The sequence below is a fragment of the Epinephelus lanceolatus genome, chromosome 12 (genome assembly GCF_041903045.1).
Source record: "Epinephelus lanceolatus isolate andai-2023 chromosome 12, ASM4190304v1, whole genome shotgun sequence".
NCBI lineage: Eukaryota > Metazoa > Chordata > Actinopteri > Perciformes > Serranidae > Epinephelus > Epinephelus lanceolatus.
In genome coordinates this window covers 26,187,813-26,210,133 of record NC_135745.1, presented here as the reverse complement: position 1 = coordinate 26,210,133, position 22,321 = coordinate 26,187,813, and the positions used below count along the sequence as shown (strand labels likewise).

The 22,321-nt window shown below is 39.3% G+C and overlaps 2 protein-coding genes across 5 annotated transcripts; one reads left to right on the top strand and one right to left on the bottom strand.

Moving 5' to 3' along the window:
- Positions 1-617: 617 nt before the first annotated feature.
- LOC117271702 (nucleotide sugar transporter SLC35D2-like) lies at positions 618-5,024 on the top strand. The gene is made up of 13 exons (XM_033650046.2): positions 618-867; positions 2,015-2,048; positions 2,140-2,226; positions 2,307-2,374; positions 2,457-2,528; positions 2,610-2,678; positions 2,757-2,859; positions 2,951-3,043; positions 4,053-4,120; positions 4,204-4,282; positions 4,372-4,454; positions 4,541-4,593; positions 4,709-5,024. Exons 1-13 carry the CDS (start codon positions 674-676, stop codon positions 4,717-4,719), a joined length of 1,014 nt encoding a protein of 337 aa, XP_033505937.2. The 5' UTR covers positions 618-673; the 3' UTR covers positions 4,720-5,024.
- Positions 5,025-6,698: 1,674 nt separating this feature from the next.
- mier1b (mesoderm induction early response 1b, transcriptional regulator) lies at positions 6,699-20,850 on the bottom strand. Of its 4 annotated transcripts, none has more exons than XM_033650711.2 (13): positions 20,782-20,850; positions 19,973-19,997; positions 17,640-17,788; positions 17,280-17,465; positions 17,001-17,130; positions 16,820-16,887; positions 15,883-15,955; positions 15,578-15,729; positions 13,375-13,456; positions 12,785-12,891; positions 12,379-12,506; positions 10,691-10,818; positions 6,699-10,172 (listed from the first exon to the last, which is right to left on the bottom strand). In XM_033650711.2, the coding sequence occupies exons 1-13, from the start codon at positions 20,788-20,790 to the stop codon at positions 9,841-9,843; spliced, it is 1,569 nt and encodes a 522-aa protein (XP_033506602.2). In that variant the 5' UTR covers positions 20,791-20,850; the 3' UTR covers positions 6,699-9,840. The 4 variants fall into 4 exon arrangements, with proteins under 4 accessions (XP_033506602.2, XP_033506604.2, XP_033506603.2 ...); XM_033650713.2 differs by having other exon boundaries at positions 12,379-12,425; XM_033650712.2 differs by having other exon boundaries at positions 12,797-12,891.
- Between the last annotated feature and the right edge of the window lie 1,471 nt (positions 20,851-22,321).

The following is a 22,321-nucleotide window of genomic DNA, read 5'->3' as shown; positions in this document are numbered from 1 at the left end:
GACTGTACATGAATATGTTCAATCACGGGTCCAAACAGTTTGGTTTGAACAAAGGTAAAGTAACATGAAATATAAAGTGACAAAGACCAGAGTGATGAGATTAGAGCTCAGAGTTCAATAGTGTTACGGCCTGAGGGATGAAGCTGTTATATATAAGCTATCATAAATATGAAAATAAAGAAATGAAACCATTAATAAATGAATTATTGAAGAGGTTAGGACAGCGTAAACATACAGACACAGAAAAACAGAAACTGATAAATGTAGTGTAGAGATGGTTTTGAGGATATTTACTTTTTTATGTCCTGTTAAATCATCAACATCTATTTATTTATTTATGTACTTTTCCATTTATTTCCGTATTCATTTCAACATTTATGTATCCATTTATTCCTTTAATAAATTCTTTATTTATTTATTTGTCTATATTTATTTACACATTCAGTCATTTGATTTTTAACTTCCATATTTATTTATATTTTCCTGTATTTATTTTATTTATTTCCATATTTACTGATGTAGTCCTGTATTTATTCATACATTTATTCGTTTATTGACACTGAAATCATCATCATCACTTCTTTCCGCTTCCGTCATCGCAGACTGTTGTGCGCATGCGCAGTGAGACTTGTGGGCTTCCGTTTGAACTCCACCAACACTCCCTACGTAAACGATGGCAGAGCTCCACAAGCGTCGACCTGAGCTCGGCGACAGAAAGTTGTCACCTGCAGGAGCGTCTCCCACACCCAACCCAGCCACATCCGGTGACAGCTCCGCGGTGTACGTGAAACTGTTGGCTGCGGCGTTTTACGGAGTCAGTTCATTCTTCATCGTTGTCGTCAACAAAAGCGTCCTCAGCAGCTACAGGTAAAGGTGCAGAGTACGAGCAGCAGTCAGGAGGAAGCTTCACTCTCCTGTATGAGAGCAGTGACAGCAGAAGGGATATGAAGTATGGAGGAGATAAACTGCCAGCAGGGTTAGACTCTCAGTTTGTTTAGAGCAGACAGTTTAGAAATGTAGAAACACTGAAGCCACATGAGCCCAAACACACCTGATCATCTACAGGGTCTGACAAGCCACCAACTAAACTATGTATTTTTCCTCCAGAAAATCATTGTTTCCAAACATCCTTACGTCCTAAAAGTGACATCCTCAAATGTCAAATGCCACAACCCAAAGATTTTTTTTATTGTTCTGTCAGAGAGTAAAGAAACCAGAAAATATTCACATTTAAGAAGCTGGAATCAGAATTTTGACTCTGGTTTTTATTTTCTTTTATTTTTTTTATTACTCAAACTGATAAGTCGATTGTCAAATTGGTTAGCAAATTAATTTAATAGTTTTCTATTTATTTCAAGATTTATTTATACATTATCTATTTTTTTATATATATTTATGAACATATTTATTTATATGTTTCCAAATGTATTCATATTTTCTTGTATGTATTTACAAATTTATTTATTTATTTCCATATATATTTATTTAGACCTATATTTATTCATACATTTATTTCTTTATTGATACCCAAGTCCTTTTTCATCCTCCGTAGAAGCACCCAGACCCGTGGTGGAAGACAAACTCAGGCCTTTTACTTAAGCAAAATTAGCAATAACAACTGTGTAAATAAATATATAATCACACAAATACATCTTACATTTATATATATTTAATGTCTCATTTAATTTGTGATTGATTTATTTATGCATACACAATTTTTAATTCATTTATTTAAGCTATTATTTAATAGTTTTCAACTAGATAGCTAGATATATATACTTTATTACTTCATTTTCTGTGAATACTTTATTAATCTTGATTGAAATGAAGGCAAACTAATAAATGGATTCATTCTTGCAGTTTTATTGGTATGACAAACAGCTAATAGAAGCTGAACTTTTGTTAACATTAGATATTACTGTGCAACTACCTTTACTGAGTCTGTGACCAGAGGGTGAGAACTTGGATATTCACATGACCGAGTCATTTTCCTCATTCATATCATTGTCTACAGATTTCCATCGTCAACATGTGTAGGAATCGGCCAGGTAAGTCCGTCTTCAGTTGGGTCACAGATACTTCTTGTTCATCTAAACAGACCCTCATACACTTTGTCTCCTCGCCTCAATGACTCTGCAGATGTTGGCTACGATCGTAGTTCTAAGGACCGGGAAGGCACTGGGTGTCATCTCGTTTCCAGACGTGGATCTGAGTATACCACACAAGGTGAGACTGTGAGGTAATTCTCTCTGAAACACACGACAATAAGAAGATCAAAACTACAGCTTTTGTTTGTATCTTTCCAGATGTTTCCGCTGCCTCTGCTGTACGTCGGGAATCAGATATCAGGGCTGTTTGGGACGCAGCGACTCAAGTTAGAGCTTCTGTTCATTAACATTACAATGAGTTGTCTTAAAATGAAACAGCTAAATATATCATGTTTTCCTTTCCTCTAGTTTACCCATGTTCACAGTGCTGAGGAGGTTCAGTATTCTGCTCACCATGGTGTTTGAGGGACTCCTGCTGAAGTAAGCACAATGCACAGAGACTGTTCCTGCACCTGCAGGTGACTGATTTTAATACCTGCGACCTGTTTCCTCTCCTTGCAGGAAGACTTTCTCTGCGTCGGTTAAGATCACAGTGTTCACTATGATCTTTGGTGCTTTTATTGCTGCCAGGTGAGATGGTCACACACATGCACACTGACATTATCCTGCTCACGTGTCTCATTCTTTGACGTGTTTTGTGTTCTGTAGCGATGATTTAGCGTTCGACCTTGTAGGGTACGTATTCATAATGCTGAATAATGTCCTGACGGCGGCCAGCGGGGCGTATGTGAAGCAGAAACTTGAGTCCAGGGTGAGCTGCCGATCATATGACCTCCTGTATGTGATGCTGCTTTGCTGCATCGTTTCTGAAAGGATTGTACTGTACACTGTTGTTTTCACAGGAGCTGGGCAAATATGGGCTCCTCTACTACAATGCTTTAATCATGATTTTCCCCACTGTGGCGTACGCGTACTATTCAGGGGACCTGCAAGTGGTAAGGAATACTTCAACACAGATATATTCATGTTTATTTTATATATTTATATTAAAGGGTAACTTTTCAACCTGGACCCCATTTTTCCATGTTTTTGTGTCTAACTGCACTCCCTGAAGAAATATGATCACATTTTTGGGAAAATGAAAGAGGGATTCCAGAGAGAAGCAGACAGAGGGGTCTACAGTCTGTGTTTGAAGGATGTATCCAGGATGTCAAACTGACTCAGCAGCAACAACAGGTTAAAAAGACAAAGATAGTTAGAAGCTAAAGCCGAACTATAGGCTACAGATCACAGTGTAAAAGTGAACCACCACATCACTGCTGATCGCCACACAAGACAATGAATATAAAGGCAAACTTTGCTGATATTGAACCAGCTGTGTGGGGAAGTCAAACAATGTTTATCTGCACACACTGCGATGACACACAGCTGGTTGAATATCAGCAAAGTTTCCCTGCTTCATGTGTATACATTCAGTAGGCTATATCTTCAGTAGCTAGCGAGCTAACCCTACACTTTCCAGGGTTTGATTCTGGTTTTGGAACAGGGAAGAAACGTATATCTTTTTCCAACCTCTCCAGGTAACGAATATCATTAATACACGACGTACCCCAGGCACAACATTTAGCTCCAAATCCACAAAACCAGCCTGAAAATGAAGGAAATCTGAAATGATTGCATTAAAGCTGTGTCATTGTCGAACACTGGTCTCGGCTGGCCCAATGCTACATCATGATTGGTCAGTCTGCGCCCAGAGGCGGGACTTAGCGAAGGGTCAGTTGCCCTGGTTGGCTCGAGATCTGCAGCAATAGTTTCTGCGTCTGCTCTATTTTTTACACGTCCAGGAGCAGTTTAAAGAATTGTCTTTCCCATTACTCACTCAGACACAAAAACACAGGAAAATTGGGTCCAGGTTGAAAAAAACAAAGCTACCCTTTAATGTTTATAATGTAGCGTTCAGTAACTTGAGTTGGGAACCTCCTGTGTGTGTGTGTTTGAGTACAGGGGCTGGAGTTTAATGGATGGTCTAATCAGCTGTTTGTCGTGCAGTTTGTTCTCTCCTGTGTCATGGGGTAAACTCTACATCCATCATATGTTCATAGATAATATCCCACATGGCTGCTTGTCTCTGATTCCTCTTCGATGTGTTGCACAGCTTCATCTTAATGTACTCCATCATGCTGAGCACGCAGTACAACTCAGCGCTCACCACCTCCATCGTTGGCTGTATCAAGGTACGTGATGTCACGCTGCTCCTGCTTTGTTGACTGATGAGATTCATGAACGCAGACGTGTGTGGTGACGCTGTCTGTGACTCCTGCAGAATATCCTGGTGACCTACGTTGGAATGGTGTTTGGAGGAGACTACATTTTTACATGGACTAACTTTATAGGTCTAAACATCAGGTAAGACACACATGGTTTAAATTATGCTGTTGTGGAGCTGCTGTTTTGTGTCTGTGGACATATTATATCGTCTTTGTTACCCGCAGCATTGCAGGCAGCCTGGTGTACTCCTACATCACCTTCACACAGGAGCATACAAGTAAGAACGGGTCAAATAACAAGAATAAAAACCTCCCTAAAATTAAAAAGCTGTAGCGTATGCACAAACTGAACATGCTGCTGGTTTCTCTAAAGTTTTCAATTTCATTTGACAGAGAAGGCGTAAACCACGGAGACCTGAGCCAACACTGAAGAACGACGTACGTCCACAACACGTCATGTTGTCTGTGTGATGTATGTGGAGACGTCTGTTTTGTTTTTTACTGTGTATGTTTTTGTATAATGTCAGCACATTTTTACTTAATTGTGAAATGCCATTTTTATCAAATTAACTACACCACTTTTAGCAAATTTTATATTTTTAAATAAGATCAAGTGCCTTATTTTTATAATTATATTTCACTGATTAAAGACAAAGTCATGAGCATTTTTATATATGACAAATCAATAAAATTAAAGAATAGATTTAAATTTTCGTCATTTCGTCATTCTCTTTTTAGTCTCTTTTAGTTATTGGTCACTCTAATCATTCCCCTTTCTCCACACTGGTGCTTTAAAGGTCCAGTTTGTAGGATTTAGGTGGACATATTGGCAGAAAATGGAATTAAAATGTTTGTGTTAGTTCATATTCACCTGAAAATGAGAATCATTGTGTTTTTGTGCACTTAGAATGAGTCGTTTGTTGTTCTGCAGTAGCCCAGAATGGACAAACCAAATACTGGCACCTAGATCAGCCCATTCCTGATTTGGCGTTTTCATGTCGGACACCGTAGTTCTCAGCATCGTGAGGTTTCACTTGGTTGCAATCTGCAACCTCACCACTAGAGGCCACTAAATCCTACACACGAGACCTTTAAATTGATCCTTTCCGAACACAAACATTAATTCCCAAATTCAGCCAAGCTAAAAGTCATCTTCCAAACTTATGGTTTTGAAAAGGAATTGGAAATGTGTAAAACACTTGATAAATTAAATACGATGACTAACAAATATCAAACAGAGTTATGATCACCAGAGTGTGTATGAGTTTTTTTGTGTGGGACTAGGGTTTCAAGGTATACCGTCATATAAAAGTTTACAGTTATCATACTGTGTACATTTGCTTATTTACGATACTGGAAAAAAAAAAGCAACTGGACATTGAATCTCCCCTTTATTTGATTGATTTTCAAAGGAGAGACTTTTTATTTTTATTAACAAAATGGTCTCAAGTGTTAATTACAGTAATAAAACTTTTGTTTAGCCAACAAGAACCCTTCTGTTTTCATTCCATAAAGGGTCATTCTGACTGATAATATTAATTCTGTAATATCCTAATTCTGTGAAACCGTGGTATTTTCTGAGACGGTTATCATGCCGTGAAAATCTCATACTGTTGCCATTACATCTAAAGAGGACAGTACAAAATTATTGCAAAAGTTAGGTGAAACAAGCTAAGGCTTCAGCCTACACATTAAATCTACTCGTAGGCGAGAGGTTTGTACTCATGACAGCGCAAGATGTAAACATTAATGGTGTCCTCCTTGGCTGAGCTGTAATTTTAGCTTGCTCATTGCTGCTAGGAAATTTAGCAGTAGATGCACTCTTCCTTCTGCACAATGATGCGGTTGGTAGGTGCAGTTCAATAGAAAGAAAATAGTTCCTACATGAAGCTGCTCAAAACAAGGTCTGTGGATTATCTTGAGTAACCAGGTCATGATTTCTGGAAAGAGACATTGATGTTGAGTTTTTCAAATGTTTTTTTTGGCACTTTGAGCACCACAAGCCGAGTGCCATCAATTTCCATTGTATTAGAGAGAAGGCAGACATCTCTACGGCTGATATCTCCAACACTCAGCAACTCACACTTAAACAATATAGACTGATAAACAGCACTACGGGTAAGAGGAAAAATATGTATTTCTGATTTTAGTGAGAACTGTCCCTTTAACCCTGATATAAGTGTCAGTTGAACTTCACTTTAAAGAACACGGACTATGAATTCAGTTTATTTCTTACAGTGTAGTCAAATTAGGAGGGGGTTGCCTCGAACAGTATTAAGAGCGTTAATAATAATAAATATTTATTACAGACAGAAAAAGAAATTAAATCATCTTTGGATCAAGCTGTGAAGCTCGAGCTTGTGTTTGAAAACTCACAACAACACAGACTTATTAATACATTTATTAAATATAGCCAATGTTATTCCATCCATAGCCAGTCTTGGAATACACTTCGTTTTTATTCATGTCGTCATTTACAGAGGAAAAAAAAAAGAAAAAAAGACATCATTGTCAACAAAGGGAAAGAAAGGACTACATGGATCAACATTATCTGAGACAAACTTATTTTAATTTGTGAATGTAAGTTCAAAGCTGGAGTACAAAGTAAAACGCGTAAGCATCAAGCTGAACAGCTACTGTACCAAAACAAATTAAGGTCTTCCAGGTCACACCCTCGTGTCGACCTGGGGCTGTTTCAATGCTGGAAATCCACTGCTCTGAACTCTGAAGCCACTGACCGAGGAACGACAGGAAATATCGGTTCAAACCGAGCACTGTGAGTAAGCAGAGGTTTCAAAACAAAGGCAAGCAGCACACTCAACCACAATGTGGGGCTTTTTCTATGCACAAAAGATGTAACAAACATTTCAGATTGTGCAAGGTCACACAGGAATGGGAAGTGCTGCCAAACAGAGAGGGAAAAAGGAATGGCTACTGTTTTCATTACATCCACCTCAGAGCAACACAGGCCAAAGATTTCCTCAACAAAAAGCAACAGCCTACGAGGAAGACCGGAACGTACAGAGATGAACAGACAGTTATAAAAAAATGTACCAACTGCTCAAGGTAAGAAATCTATACAAACTTTACATTAAAAATCACGGACATTCTGTCTAGTAAAAACAAAGCGTCGAGCAAAGCACTGACTATGAAAATCCAAAAATACAGCGATCTTCTACATGATGAGTTATAATACAGGACATCACTGATGTCAGCTGCTTTACACAAACAAACCCGCGGGGGGACGAACCCATTGGTTTATTTATCAGGATTCAACAAACAGCCATGATAGAGGCCGGGTTCAGAAGAGGAGTGAAAAATGTATTTCTGCTGGGTTTCGACACCGCTCCTTATCAGTGAAGATGAGGAACATACAATCAAAGTGCAACTACAGAGCGACAGCACCAGCTGTATGCTGCCATCACATGGGATCAGGCTGACGGTAGAGGGCAGACCAACACCTTCTGGATGGCACGGGAAAGTGGCAGTAAAACAAAACATGCATGATGATATGTTGCGATAGTGACACTATATTGTTTATAAAGAATGGAAGAAAATGGTTCTGTATGCAACTTTATAGTAGTATAAATCATTTTTTATTGCCGATGGGTGAACAGTTTGTAGCGTGACTTTTCTTGGTTGCCTCGAGCAGCCTGTGGACTAACTTCTACGTCAAGGACTCAGGCTGAAATTTGCCCCAGAAATCCAAAGGTTAAGGCGTTACGTGCATTCCCAAGTGCCTTGCCTCACTTCAGTTCTGCTATAGCGCTAACAGTGTGCGACACTAGCTAACGTAAGCTAAGAAATGGAGTCCACCAACGAGTCCACACATGCTGTTTTCGTTACATACATTTAGCAGCGGCCCAGAGGAGACAGACCTTCACTTAGCTTCTTGAATACAGCCCGAGCAAGACAGAGTGCCTGAGTGCCAGGGGTCCAGTCCCGGGTCCTTGCCGGATAAGCACAGTTTGTTGCTGCTGCTGGCCACCTGCCCACTGTGAACCCCAGGACCGGGGTTTGTGCTGGCTGAATTCAAGTTGCTACAGTCGCTAACGTCTGAGCTGCCATCAAGTCTTGTGTAATAAGCATTATTTATTTAATCCAGACGCCATGGCTGATCTGGCTGGTAACTTGACTCACTTGCCATTTAATTGACAGCAGAGTAGCTTAGCTGGTTAACGTTAGCTTAACTTAAATGTTATCGTTAGCAAAATACTGAGTGGATTTGTTAAGTGGATAGTTTGCCAAATTACTTCCCCAGCTAACGTGATACATGCTACTAACTTATGCATATTGGTGTTGATTTAGCCAACAGTAAAAGACATAATGATACAAAGTGCTTTCTGCTAGCCAAGAGCAATGCAGTTGTGGCCAACAAGCTAACTCTAACCTGAGCTAATGTTAGCTGTAACTTTGCTATGCTAATGTGATTTGCAAACTGTAAAATATTTGGTATCATGGAGCAAATGGTCCAAATAAAATATATTTTATTGCATAGTAACATTATTCTTAGTATGATTTTCCGTGCCTTCTATCATCACAATCAATGTCTTACTTTGGCCGATGCCCAGGTGCTCGCTCGCAGCTACAGAGTATGAGCACCGGAGCGCAAGCAACAGCATCAGAGAGAAGTCTCGCTAATAAAAAGGATTTTCTGAAAGTTACATACAGAACCTTTAAATTATTTTGTGTTCATTATGTTATGTTATTTTCCTTGTAATGTCCAGTGATTCTTGAGATTTTCTGTGTGTGTGTGAAGGAGCTATGTTACGGCAAAAGACAGCAATGAGTTAAGTCTCTCCTTACAGGCATTCTTGGCTGGACCCAACTCATTTTCCCATCCTGCCCTCACCCACAAAAACAATATCCAATTTGCCGTCTACCGTCCTGCCTGACTCCAAGTGAACGCAGCATTACTCATCTTGTGTTTGCCTACTTTGCCTCTTTGCCTCTTTTTGACAACTTAAGCACATCATCGTTTAAAATGCGTTCCTCGTTTCACCAAATGTTCAAATCGCTTGAACAGCAGTCACCTATCATAGTTTTCTTTTGTTAAAAAATATAAATATCTCTTGTGTAAAAAAATATCACAGGTGATTTCTTTTAGTACAAATAGAAAAAAAAATGAAATTCTTGGCAAAAATTTTGTCAGTCAGTCTCCAAAAAGGGAATAAAGACGATGGGTAGAAGAAGTTTTGTAGGAGAGGATGGAGCTGTGGTGCTTTGGGATGAGCTCAGCAGGCGGTCAGTACATGGATGGGTCCGAGGGACGGGGGAGACGGAGTGGCCACTGCCTCTCCTGGAGGACCAGCTGCAGTTTGGTTGGCTGTGTTCTTCAAGGTGTGACTTTCAGTGACCTTATCAAGGAGTCTTTGCTCTCAAGAGATACTGCGCTCATGGGCCATGAGGGGCTCTTTTCTCAAGCTCTTAACCCCTCAGCTCTGCCCAGAGATGGAGCAGTGGGGACAATTTCCCCCCCTAATTCAGCGTCTATTAAAAGTCTACATCACTGAACTCTGTATCCTTCAGTTCTCCTGCGTTCTGGATGGTTCCACCTCACTTTGGCCCAGTGGCTCTGCCTCCGTCCTGCATCTCTTGGCTGGCCTTTCATGTGCTGCTGCTGTTGCTGTTGCTGTGTCTCTGTGGTCCAGCGAAGGCTCCAGAGAACCGTTTTGGTCATGGCTGGGCGCACTGGGTTGGCTGCAGCCGTTGGAGTTGTTGTCTGAAATGGGAGGAGGCGGAGCTTCCACTGACGGATGGGAGGGACCGTTGGACTGAACTGACTCAGGTTTGACTGGATTTACGTGGGGCAACTGAGCGCCATCCACTGGGTGGGTGGAATTGTGGCTTGCAATACCTGAAAAAGAAAGAAAATTGACCATTTAAAAGCTGGATCACCCAAATTACAAAAACTGTTGTAGTATCTGGCCATGTAGAGCCTTTGGATTTTGAGATATCAGGACAGATGTGCTTATACCTAAGAAATATTCCCAGTTAAAGCAGTTGACAACATGGGATTTCGACTGAAACAAAGACACCTTTTATGTAAAGAGATATTGTTGAAATGTTCAAAAGTAATTTGTCAATGCTAGGAGCACCACAAATTAAATTCCAGTCATTTTATCTGTAATGGGGTGGAGGCAGAAACCCAGCAGGGATATCTTAAAACCTGGGCAAAAGAACATAAATTGATTCCCAAACTGAGGATGTACTGGATCTACTGTAGGTAATACACTGACTACGATGACTAAGTTCCTCATACAAACCCACTTAAAAAGGACCCAAACTATCCCTTATAGACTTGGTTTAGATTTTAAAATTAAAAACTGTTTAATTAACTGTTGGTTGTGTGTGCACTTGTATCCATAAGCTCACCGTTCTGACTGCTGCTGTCTTCCCTCTCTGAGTGGCTGGCGCTGCTGCTGGACGTGGTGGGAGGAGGCGACGCCGCCCTGCTGGACGTTGCGCTCTCCGTCTCGTCCAGTAATCTGTCCATGTAGTCTCTGATGACACACAGTAACACAAAAGCCTTTACAAACAACCTCCACTCTTGATATGGTTTAAAAACTTAGCCAAGTGCATGTGGTCTGGTCTGTCAGTTGCAGGCGGGTCCTTGTTAGGGTCTAACACTGTTTCAAAGAAGCATGCTGCAATACATAAAGTCAGTCCCAACAGTCTGCTGTGCAACCTTGTGCTGCTGTGGTTGTTGAGGTGGTTTCACAAGTTGTGCCACTAAATCCAGGAGGTGATTCATACAGCAAAATCCTCAGTTAAGCCATTAATTAATTCACATGGCCAGACAGACTAGGTTAGTCCTAGTGTTGAGAACTTTATCTTTTATTTAATCCTTGCTTCACAGCTGTTACATTCCTTTGGCTGAATAACACAAAGTCTGTTATGTTCGACCATGGCAGAGCGTGACTGTTATTACACGCCCAGAAATTATAGCCAGACAAAATTAATGAATGAATACAAAATGAATACAATCTAATTTTTTATGATAAACTAATTTTTAAATATTGCCTTCCTGGTGCTCAGGCTTTGTACAACACATTAGACTCCTTGTGCTTCCTCACGCACAAAAGAAAAACATTTTATTGGCTTACTGGAGTATTTCAACAGAATAAAAACTAAAGGATATTCAAAGCACAAAAAGACAACTTTTCTTGTCTAATGTCTGCGGGCGTGAAGCAGTAGAGCTCCTGGAGTGACAGTCGACAGTTCAGTTGTAAGGTTGGTTAATTTGATTTAAAAACAAAGCTCCTTAGTTTCAAAACTATCACGCTCTACTTTCAGAGCAGCTGAAACAAAACCAAAGTGCCACTGGCGCTCAGAGAGACAACTGAACACTCAAGGATGCCCATGTCAATTGCTCTATCTCAAAAATGCGGCACAATTTATAAGTAGTAGCAGGGCATAGGCATGGAAAACAACATTATTTTTCTTGCCCCACTTGCCTGGCATAGTTCAAACATATCAGATTCAACCTCAGTTAAAACTTAAGTCCAGCTGGCTGGCATACACAGACGGAGAGAGACAGAACATGGGGAACAAACAGAGAAACGTAGGTAATGGTAAACAAAACGTTGTCACACATCAACGCGTATTAAAGCTGCAGTAATTTACGTCAACAGCTGCAATAAATAAATTCACTGCTGTTACATTATGTGGAAGGTTATCTATAGAAGATTACTGCAACACTTTCATTACACACAACAAAATGTCATAACTTTTCCAGGCCTGGAAAACAAGATTGTAGAGTTCCATGACTTTTCCAGGTTTTTCATGACTGTGGAAACCCTGGTGTTCGAGCAAAGCTTTATGTGTAGTGTTTGCCTGCAAAAAAAAAAACAACCCGCCAGCAGCTGACTTATTGTCACACCAAACAAATTAAGAATCTGTTTACATTACTGAATGTGTTGATTGTTGTTTTGGATCTAAAACGTTCTGTTGGAATATTAGAAACAACCATCATGACCCAACACATCAACCTGAAACAGGAATACCGTTTCTTCCATGAATAATTTACACACAACTGTTATGTATTTATCTTTTAAACTTACGTGACACCAGGGTGAAGGTTGTATTTCCTTTTCCCAAGTCTGGTTTGCTGTGCAAAGAAATCATAACGCTCAGACTTCTTCCACATGTAATAAAAGGCCACACATTCTCCTACAGACCTAGTTCTCACCTGAAAGATTTAATTCAGCAGACATGAAATAACCATTATTACCATCGTCTGAAAAGATAGATTCAGTACAATGTCAAATAATACACAAATCTATTTATTGCTTGAGACTCTAACAAAGTTTATACGATGAACAGACACTTTAAAAACTGAGAAATCTGATGTGTTAAAATGCAATAAGGTTAATGCCAACCCTGCACATCACACAGTAAAACATTAACATACATTTTAAATGAATGTCATGATTTTCAAAATGGTTGAAATGATTTGTTTTCTCTTACTTCTTCTCTTACCTTGTTGGCCTGTATTAAATGAAAGTCTTTGCCATAAGCTTTTAGTCCTTGTTCAAAATTTCTACATTCCTCCTCAGTCCAGACAGAAAGCTCCTCTGTTACAGAGAGAAGAAATGTTAATGTTGTATCTGTAAGGTCTTCTTAAAGCTGGGGTAGGCAGTTTAATTTTGGTATCACTGGGCAAAAATCCAGTAATAATCTTTGGGTAGCAGCTCTGGAGACAGACCCCCAGTCAGCGGCCGTAGCAGCCTGATTCTAGCCAGCACAAATCCTAGCTAGTGGGACAAAACGGCTTCGACTCCCAGCCAGATCAGCTAACTTCCTGCTGCCGTTACACAGGTCAGCCCCTGCGCTGCCACTGGCCACCGGCCCCCTCTTGACACTCTGTGATGGGGGGGTTTGAGCTGGCTGGATTCTGGGTGTATTTATACATTTTTTTGCCTTTCCAAATTTCTGCCTACCCCAGCTTTAACATGATTCAAACAGAGAACACCATCATTCACAACATGTTCTATGTTGCATCAGAGAAAACTGAAGGTCAGTGTATGAAAGACATTGAAGCTTTTTTGTCTACTCACCTCTGGCTGCTTTTACATTAAACCTTAGTCTTCTTAAAGCTTCCTCTGTGTCAAAGTCACATTTCACTAGTTCATACAATGCCTGCAGAGAAACAAATGATCAAACAAGTTTGTTACCCATGTGAAAAGCTCTTAACATGTAATAAAGTTAATCACAAGTCATTTGATTTAAAGCATTTAAATTTAAAGGTGACATTTTTATTGACAAAAAACCCATGAAAAGATCAACAACATGTCTCTTAACACTTTCTGACTTTCCCACCTTGTCTGTAGCACTCAGCCCCAAGCCAATTCTTTCTTATTTAAAATGCAAATCTTTAAAAGTAGCTCAAAATAGGTGTGCTCTCCTTTCGACCAGAAATGTGGCTTTCTTTTGAGTATGCATCTCTAAACCAGCCATGATAAAAGTCCATAGGCCCGTTTCCAACGCAGGAACTTCGGGGTAATTTTCCGGAACTTTTACAGGGGCTAAACAAGTCCCTGCCTTGGAGTAAGTACTCAGAATGGCCCCAAGAAACTCCTAGCTGGGGCTTGGGGTTTACTTGGAGCTGATTGGATATACTCAAGGCGGGATTTGACGTTTTGTATTTAATAACATGGTTATCGTAGATTAGCTGGGCTAACCATTAGCTGTTAGCGGTGTCTGTAATAACTCAATAAACGGTCCGTGAAAAAAATATTTTTTCCAGCGGATATCTTAGTTACAACATGATTGAGCTAGCAAAGCAGTTTTGTGTTGCTATGTGTGGTATTCATTCAGTTTTGGGAAATCACGATGTCTAGAAAGCATCAGCTGACAGGGACAGCTAACAGCAGCAGCAAAGCTAACATCAGTACGTCATCTCTTAAAAGCGTACTGTTGTCGGATACGACAAGAAACTACTCCAGTTAGCTCAATCATGTTGTAACTAAGACATCCGCTGGAAAAAAATATTTTTTTTCACGGACCGTGACCGGAGTTATTACAGACAGCGCTAATGGCATCCCTACGTCGCCCCAGTCAAAATGGTCGTGCAACGATTACGTCACATACAGAGCACGGTAACTTTACAGGAACCTTCCTCCTACTCCGCTCTCTCAGTGGAGACACGGCGGTTGAGAGGGCTGAGCGAGAGGACGTTCCTGTAGTAGTTCCTGCCCCCCAAATAGTACCAGGAACTTCTTCAGTGGAAACGGGCCTCATGTGTTGCACACTGTGGCAAAACCCCCAGAATGAGATGCATATTCCGAATGTGCCACATAAGCCCAGTTTAGACCAAAGATTCGTGATGAGTTGAAATATGCAACCACTTACAATGCACCGTTCTACAATGTTCTAAAAACCTGCTGGTTCACACCAAAGCAACTAGATGAGACAGTGTATCATCTCTATGCAACAACTCTCTGTACTTCTGTTCTTATTTCAGACTTGTTTAGTGGCTGAATATAATTTGTAGCATCTTAAAATATGAATGAGGATAGTGATAGTGAGATACTGGCTACAGCTGCATTTGTAGTAGCGATGAAACGGAGAAAAATAAACAAAAGCAACATCACAGATGGACTGTATTCATAATCAATATGCCACGATAATATAAGTAAGCAGCACCAATTATTTGGTCAAAGAGAACGTGTGTGTGTGTGAGGGGGCATAAGCACATACAGCGACTAGTAGGGACCCATCGTCCAACACCGGCACACTATGAGGACGGAAACTGAGGGCTCAGCGGGGACAAAGCGCCTGCCGCAGCAAACAAACACCAGCAGACTTCACTACAAGCTGATTGGCTGTTAAAACAGATGACGTGCAACGTTCTAATACCAGCCGCCAGCGACTTGACCAGCAGAGCTGCAGGTGACATCATCAAGCAGCTTCATTTGAGCTGAGACAGCCACTTCACACTGCCGCAACTTTTCTCTGCAATGTTCTCAAACTGTTTCGTCTCATCACGAATCTTTGGTCTGAACTGGGCTGCACATGTCCACAAAATCCTTCTAAAACCGAAGTAATATCTTAAGTGGGAAATAATACTTTCAAAAAGAGGCTCAATTTGGAATATCAAAATTGTACATGCCATTTACATGACCTGTATCAAATTCAGATTATTGTCATATTCAAAATAATAGTGAAATATTAGCGTGCATGTAAATGTAGTCAGTAAGAAAAATATAGACTTTGGCCAGCTTGATCCTTCAGCACAAGCTTCAGATATGTTGCTGTCACCTGTTCATTATCTTTGATATGGGACCCCTCTGGGATTGCATCCACTCCTTTCTCCTCTCCTGTCCGCCTCGATGCTTCAGTCAAGAACTCCACCACTTTGCCTTCAGGAAGACACTCTGGGTTCCACAACAACTGGTCATCGTTTTCATAAACTACGGGACAAATTCAAAGAAAACAGGCGATGCCATGTCAGCCTTTTGTCTACCACAGCACCATCTTTAGATCTTTTGGATCCAGAAAGAACACACAGTGTTACAGCTTAAATACATAGGTGAAGACAGCAAGACAACAAACAGCCAGCTTACCTTTTTCATTGTCTTTATATTTACACAGGCCAACAGGAGTTTCTGCCTGATACATGGAACCGACCATGATTTCCTGTAGGGAATAAACACACAGTTTAGACTGAGTGTAGGCAGACAATTTCTTCATTATTTATTACAAATATGAAACTTGCTTGCAACTTTGACTGTGATTCTTTACACCATGAAAACAAGAAGAAATTTCTGCACAAATTTTCAGCACACATTTGGTTTTTGGGAATATTTTCTCCCATTGTGAATATTTCTGATTGCTCCTTTCAGAAAAGTCTACTCTGTTGGAGAAGTTCAGTTTAAGCCCCATTTCCACCAAGCAATCTAGTTCAGTTCAGTCTGATACGCATTTTTTCCATTTCCACTGTGAAAAGTTGTGAATGGTACCAATGAAACCGTTCCTTGCCGTCTCCTTTTTTTTTTTTTTTTTTTAATAACTCCTCTGTTGGGGTACCTAGCAGATCTGGTACTAAAAGGTGGAGCTGTGAACACTGCAGTCTGTTGATTGGTCGATTGAGGACAGTCACTCTGCTCAGGGCTGAGTTGCGGCTGGTTTTGAGGCTCATGTAACTACTGTTCATACCAAGCAGAGTTTAACATATATTAGTTAACTGTAACTATAAAATGAAAGGATGTTTTGCTGCCTCTTGCGGCAGCTGTGGACTGAGAAAATAATAACTTAAATTAAAGGGTACTGTTTGCGAGGAAACACTGAAAAAACCTAGGGTCTAGGTACCATGTCTGAAGGGTTACTTTTGGGTCCAAAGGTACCATACTGAAAGTGTTTGGTGAAAACGGGGCTTTCGTGTTGCTGCAGTGAGCTCAGTGTATTTTTTGAAGCCATACATTTATCAGCATTCAATATAAATCAAGCTGTAATCTGAGAGTACAAGCGTCTGAAGCTCTGATGAATAATGTTCTTACACACCTTTTTCCAGTCTTCAGATGGAATGTAGTCCTCATCTTCATCTGACTCCTCCTCTGCATCATTATTACCTGAGGCACAATGTGATATCCATTTAACGAGTCGAATCTCACAGAAAAAAGATCTGCATTTAATTGCAACCAGAGGAAAGAATAGACAGAAAATGAGGTTAGTTGGCACATACTTTCAAAGTACTTGAGTTTCTGGGGGCGAATGAGTTCCGCTGTACCAAGGGACCTGACTGAGCGTGTGCGGACCTCAGAGGGCGCCTGGGCTTCATCCCCCTGTCCTGATGAGACCTTAACACCCTCACCCTGAAGACACACAAACAAACACACACACACACACACACACACACACAAAGTCAATAAAAAATACTAAAATTACACAGAACAGTCAATACAAGAAAATATATTGTAAGTTAACGGAAACCATATCAATGTCAAGAGAACTGACAACATACCTCATTTCTTTTTAACTCGCCAGTGCTTCTACTGCTTTCATCATTGTCTAAGTCCTCTTCCTCATCCTCTTCCTCATCATCTTCCTCTTCCTCAGGTTCTTCCTCCTCCTCTTCATCCTCATCTGCTGGTGAACCGCCCCCATAACCGTACAGACTCAGCAGCTCATGAATGGGCATCTCCCCCTCCTGTTGAAGGAAAAAATGATGTGTTTTCTAAAGTGTAAAATGTTTCTAAACGTACACCTGACAATTTGATGCCCAAAGAAATCATTTTGATGTGAATGTAAATTCAAAACTCAGGTTTGGAACCTGCAGTTGGTCCCAAAATTGATTGATAAGACTGATAAGATTGAAACTCACCCGTGCAAGATCTTCAATCTCGTTGGCATTGGTCTCGTCTGATGCTTCCAACATTTCTTCTTCCTCCAGGGTGCGTTCATCATCAAAGTCATGGACAAGCATGTCTGCTGATGGGTCGAAATCATGGTCATCGGAACCTGCTGAACCTCCTGGAAAAGTGACCACAAGATTTAAAGTAATACTGTTTTAATGTATGTCTGAGTCAAACATTTACTTCTGGAAATATTGAACACGTGGGCGATTTGGATCAAATCATCTTTCTTCAATATGTTATTTCATATCTGCAATATATGTAACGATATTGTGAATTTTGTCAAAATTCAATTAAACTTCATTTACGTACTATCTTCAATAGTCTAACACTTCATAGAACTGATTTGAAATTAAAGGGAATACTTCACCCACAAAACGACCCTTTACATATATCCAGTCTTGTGCTCAGTTCTTCCAAATCATGTTGCACTGCCTTGCTTCAGCTTTTCCTGCACCGGACTAAAAGTTTACTTCATCAAGACCTGTCTCAGGTTTTGGATTCTTTGTTCACCGTGGAGGCACGCAAGGAAAAGTTTTCTTCATGAACTCAAAGTGACACAGCATGAATAACTGATTCACAAATGGTCATTTTGTGGGTGAAGTACTCCTTTGAGATCTTACAGATTAAATACCCACATTGGAATGTCTATTTTGGTCAGTCCAGGGAGCTTGTTACCAATAATCAAAGTACTTTACTACACTGATGCAAAATTACTTTAAATCTAACATTACCATTATGTAATAGGGACACACGATATTGGATTTTTTTTGCTGATACCTGATATGCTAATATTTAACATTTAACAACTCATTTGACCAACAACTGATACAGATAGATAAATCCACTTTTCGACCCACCATATTTTAGTGATCATCAGGTCTCTTCTGCAGTTGAATTATCATATTATGCATGCATACTCTTATCGTGATGGCCCACCAGCAGATGGAGACATAAAATATAATACTTTTTAATATATATTTAAATAAAATATTCATTCAAAAAGCACATTGGTTGATTCTGATAGCTCATTTTAAAGCCAATATTGGCCAATACCGATGATGTACCGATATTATTAGCATGCTGGCAATTCGATATTTCATTTTAAAGCCATTATCAGCTGATACCGATGACATGCTGATATTACTGTGCATCCCTATTAAGTAATCATGTACATTAATTGACAGCATTTCCCACAACAGCTTGATACAGCCAGAGATAGTAAAGGGAGTGATTGCAGGGTATAAACATTACTTAACATTCCCTAATGATAGACAAATTTATATCATCACACTATATATATATATATATATATATATATATATATATATATATATATATATATATATATATGATGTGTGTGTGTGTGTATATGTGTATATATATATATATATATATATATATATATATATATATATATATATATATATATATATATAATTACACCATCCGACCCTTACCAGAATTAATAAATTACAGATATATTCCTATAGGCTTGTAGCTGCGAAGAAAGCATTTTGTCTCACTAAAATAAAACTGTTTTGCCATTGTTTACAAACAGCACTCGTGCAAACATATCAGAAAACACACAAATAACCAATAGTTAACGATATTAGTATCTATTGTTTTTGTTGTTAACAGCATCCTAACAATAACAATCAGTTTTGATATAAAGGTGATGAAGTCTTAGACCAGTGTTTCTCAAATGGTGGGGATTTTGTGATAACTACACATTATTATTGCAATATCCGACTGGGCCTAAATTAATTTTTAACTTGCTGTATCAGTACGTTGTGTGCACCCATTTCTTAACAAAGAGGCAAACTCTACCCAAAACATGTCATTTAATTCAATTTAAAAAACCTTTACAGTGACCTACATGTTGTCCTTCTTGCAAGGGAATTGTAAGTGTGTGATACATCACATTATCTTACGTTATTTCCTGTTTAAATGGATGTGTTATTGGTGCTTTGATATCATTTTAAACCATTTAAAATACGTTGTTGGTTGTCAATTGTTATTTGATATAAGTAAATAAAACAAACATTTATGTTGCAATAAGAGTGATAACACATGTTATAGAGTCTTTTGAGCAGAGATATAAATATAGGTGTGCCTTGAATTTTTGGCTTGCCCTCTAAAGTTTGAAAACCACTGTCTCAAACTATAAATCAATTTGTATATTTTGGTGACCACAATTATTCCTTTCCTATCAAACTGAGCGGGTATTATTGATTGCTAGACAATACAATAGATTTTCCATGCACCCAAACAACAAGAGAAAGGCTCCAACTTTATGTACCTGGGCTCGAATTCCCGAGGGAGGGCTGTAAAGCAAAAAACATAAAATAAAGTTAAAGAACAGCTTCAGATGAAAATATCTCATCATGTGTACAATCAGTAACGACTCCATGTTGAGTGTAACTTTACATATGAGTTACTCTGACAGGGGGGGCATAAAGGAGAGTTGAGAAAAAGCGCGCTCGACCCTGTGCCCTGAAGGCTGACTGCAGTTCAGTGAGAAAAGAAACAAAGAAGACTGTCAGCACTTCCTGTGGGAACATTTATGAAGCAGTATGAACACAATACCGTGAACTACGCTGCTGTTCGCCGCCTGCAGTCAACCGCAGTTAGCTACAACGCGCGAGCGCCTGCTGGGTTAATTTACTCAAACGGCTAACTTACACACAAATTCAAAGCTAAATCTCATTTATATATTTAGCTAACGCGTCTAAGTTACGCTTGATACCAACTACCTGCGTGTTGTAACCGAAAACAACACGTAAAACACCTCTAACCACGAAACAAACGCTACAAATCTAATTTAAAACGCTAAACTCGATAGTTGAGTGTTCTTAAACAAAACCGCGAAGTAACATCGCTAACGCAGCAGCTACCTTCCGTCGGGGCTAGCGCAGCTAACGTTAGCTAAACCCGAAGTTTACTAAACATGTCTGTGTCGAGTAATGGCGACTATCCAGCGACGCAAACAGCCGATTCTTAATTTCGTGTATTAAAGCTACAACCCGCGAACGACGCACGCGCTCGACTGAGGTAACTATCCTGCAGTATGAATTTATTTTTTTCCGAATATTTATTTCACTTTCTTACCTCCGCCATGTTTGCAATCCTGCAGGGTCACGTCAGGGGTTAGTGGAGGTTCCCGGATGTAGAGCCCCGCCCACCTGCAGTATCAGGAGCAGAGCGTGGATGTTGCAGTGACATATACATTATGTAATGTTGTATTCACAACAACACATGGCAAACACACACATGTATGTACAAAATTACACAGCCTACATATTCCCAGTATTGTTTATACCACATTTAACACAGTTTTTACAACAAAAAACATGAATAAATAAAAAAATAAATATCTTCATTTCCATTGGCATCTGATAGTATAAATGCAGTTGAAGATAAATTTATCTTCAACTGCATTTATACTATCCATAGCAAAGTACTAATTACTCCTGCACTGCTCTTACTTTAATTTAATCACCTTATATTGCAATACCTGCACTGCTGACCACCTACCTGCATTATAAGCATATCTACTGTTGTCACAGCTATCTGTAATCCTGGACCAGACATCAGACATCATCATATCATTTCACTGCTGTGTGTTTTTTATTCTTATGTCTTTATTCTTACACTTATATTCTCTATCCCCATATGTGTATCTGTGTTCATGTATGATAAGATAAGATTCCCCAGAGGGGAAATTCAAATGTCACAGCAGCACAAGACAAAAAAAAGACATTAAATAGAATAAAGATAAAAGAGAAAAAATAAAATTGCTGCATAAAGATGAATAAAGTGACTAAAACAAATAAAGTTATTGTTACCAGTACATTGTAAATAAAATATATTTGTGATTATAAGTTAGTTAATAACTTAGTGTCATATTATTTTTTGTCAGTATTATAATTTTATTAGGGGTCTCTCTGGGCCCCTCTTAATCATGGGCCCCTAGAATCCTTCTCCTTTTTCCCACCTATTCGGCGCCCCAGAAAATAGACGAAGTGTTGAATAAAAAAAAAAAAATGCATTGTGAAATAAGTTACTGGGTGCCTTAATTTTCCTCAGAATTAATAAAGTATAAATAGGCCAGTAAGAAAAAATATACATGCAGTGGTGGAATGTAACCAAGTACATTTACTTAAGTCCTTATGTACGAATTTGAGGTACTTGCACTGTACTTGAGTCTGTCCTAGTGGCGTAAGGTAGTTACAAGGTTACTAAGGTAGGACATGCACACCACTGCCAACTGTTCATAAAAGGGCCAAAAGAATCTAATTTAGGGATCTTTGCTATTTTTTCCTCCTGTTCGTTTCTCTCTGGTCCTTTCTTACTGTTGCTTTTCTGTTCGCCCCTGGTCTGTCCTTTTAATGCTATTTTATTATTCTCTATCCCTGTGTGTATCAGTGTTTTTGTATTCATTGTGTAATACGCCATGGGTGCCTTAATTTCCCTCAAGATTAATTAAGTATCTATACTTCTCCTCCACTACATTCCAGAGGGAAATCTTGTATTGTTTTACTTTACTGAAGTTGTATGGAAGCTTTAATTACTAGTTACTTTACAAATGAAGATTTTTGCATAAAAAGCACGAGAAAAAAAATTATAAAATATGTTTAATAATGTATAT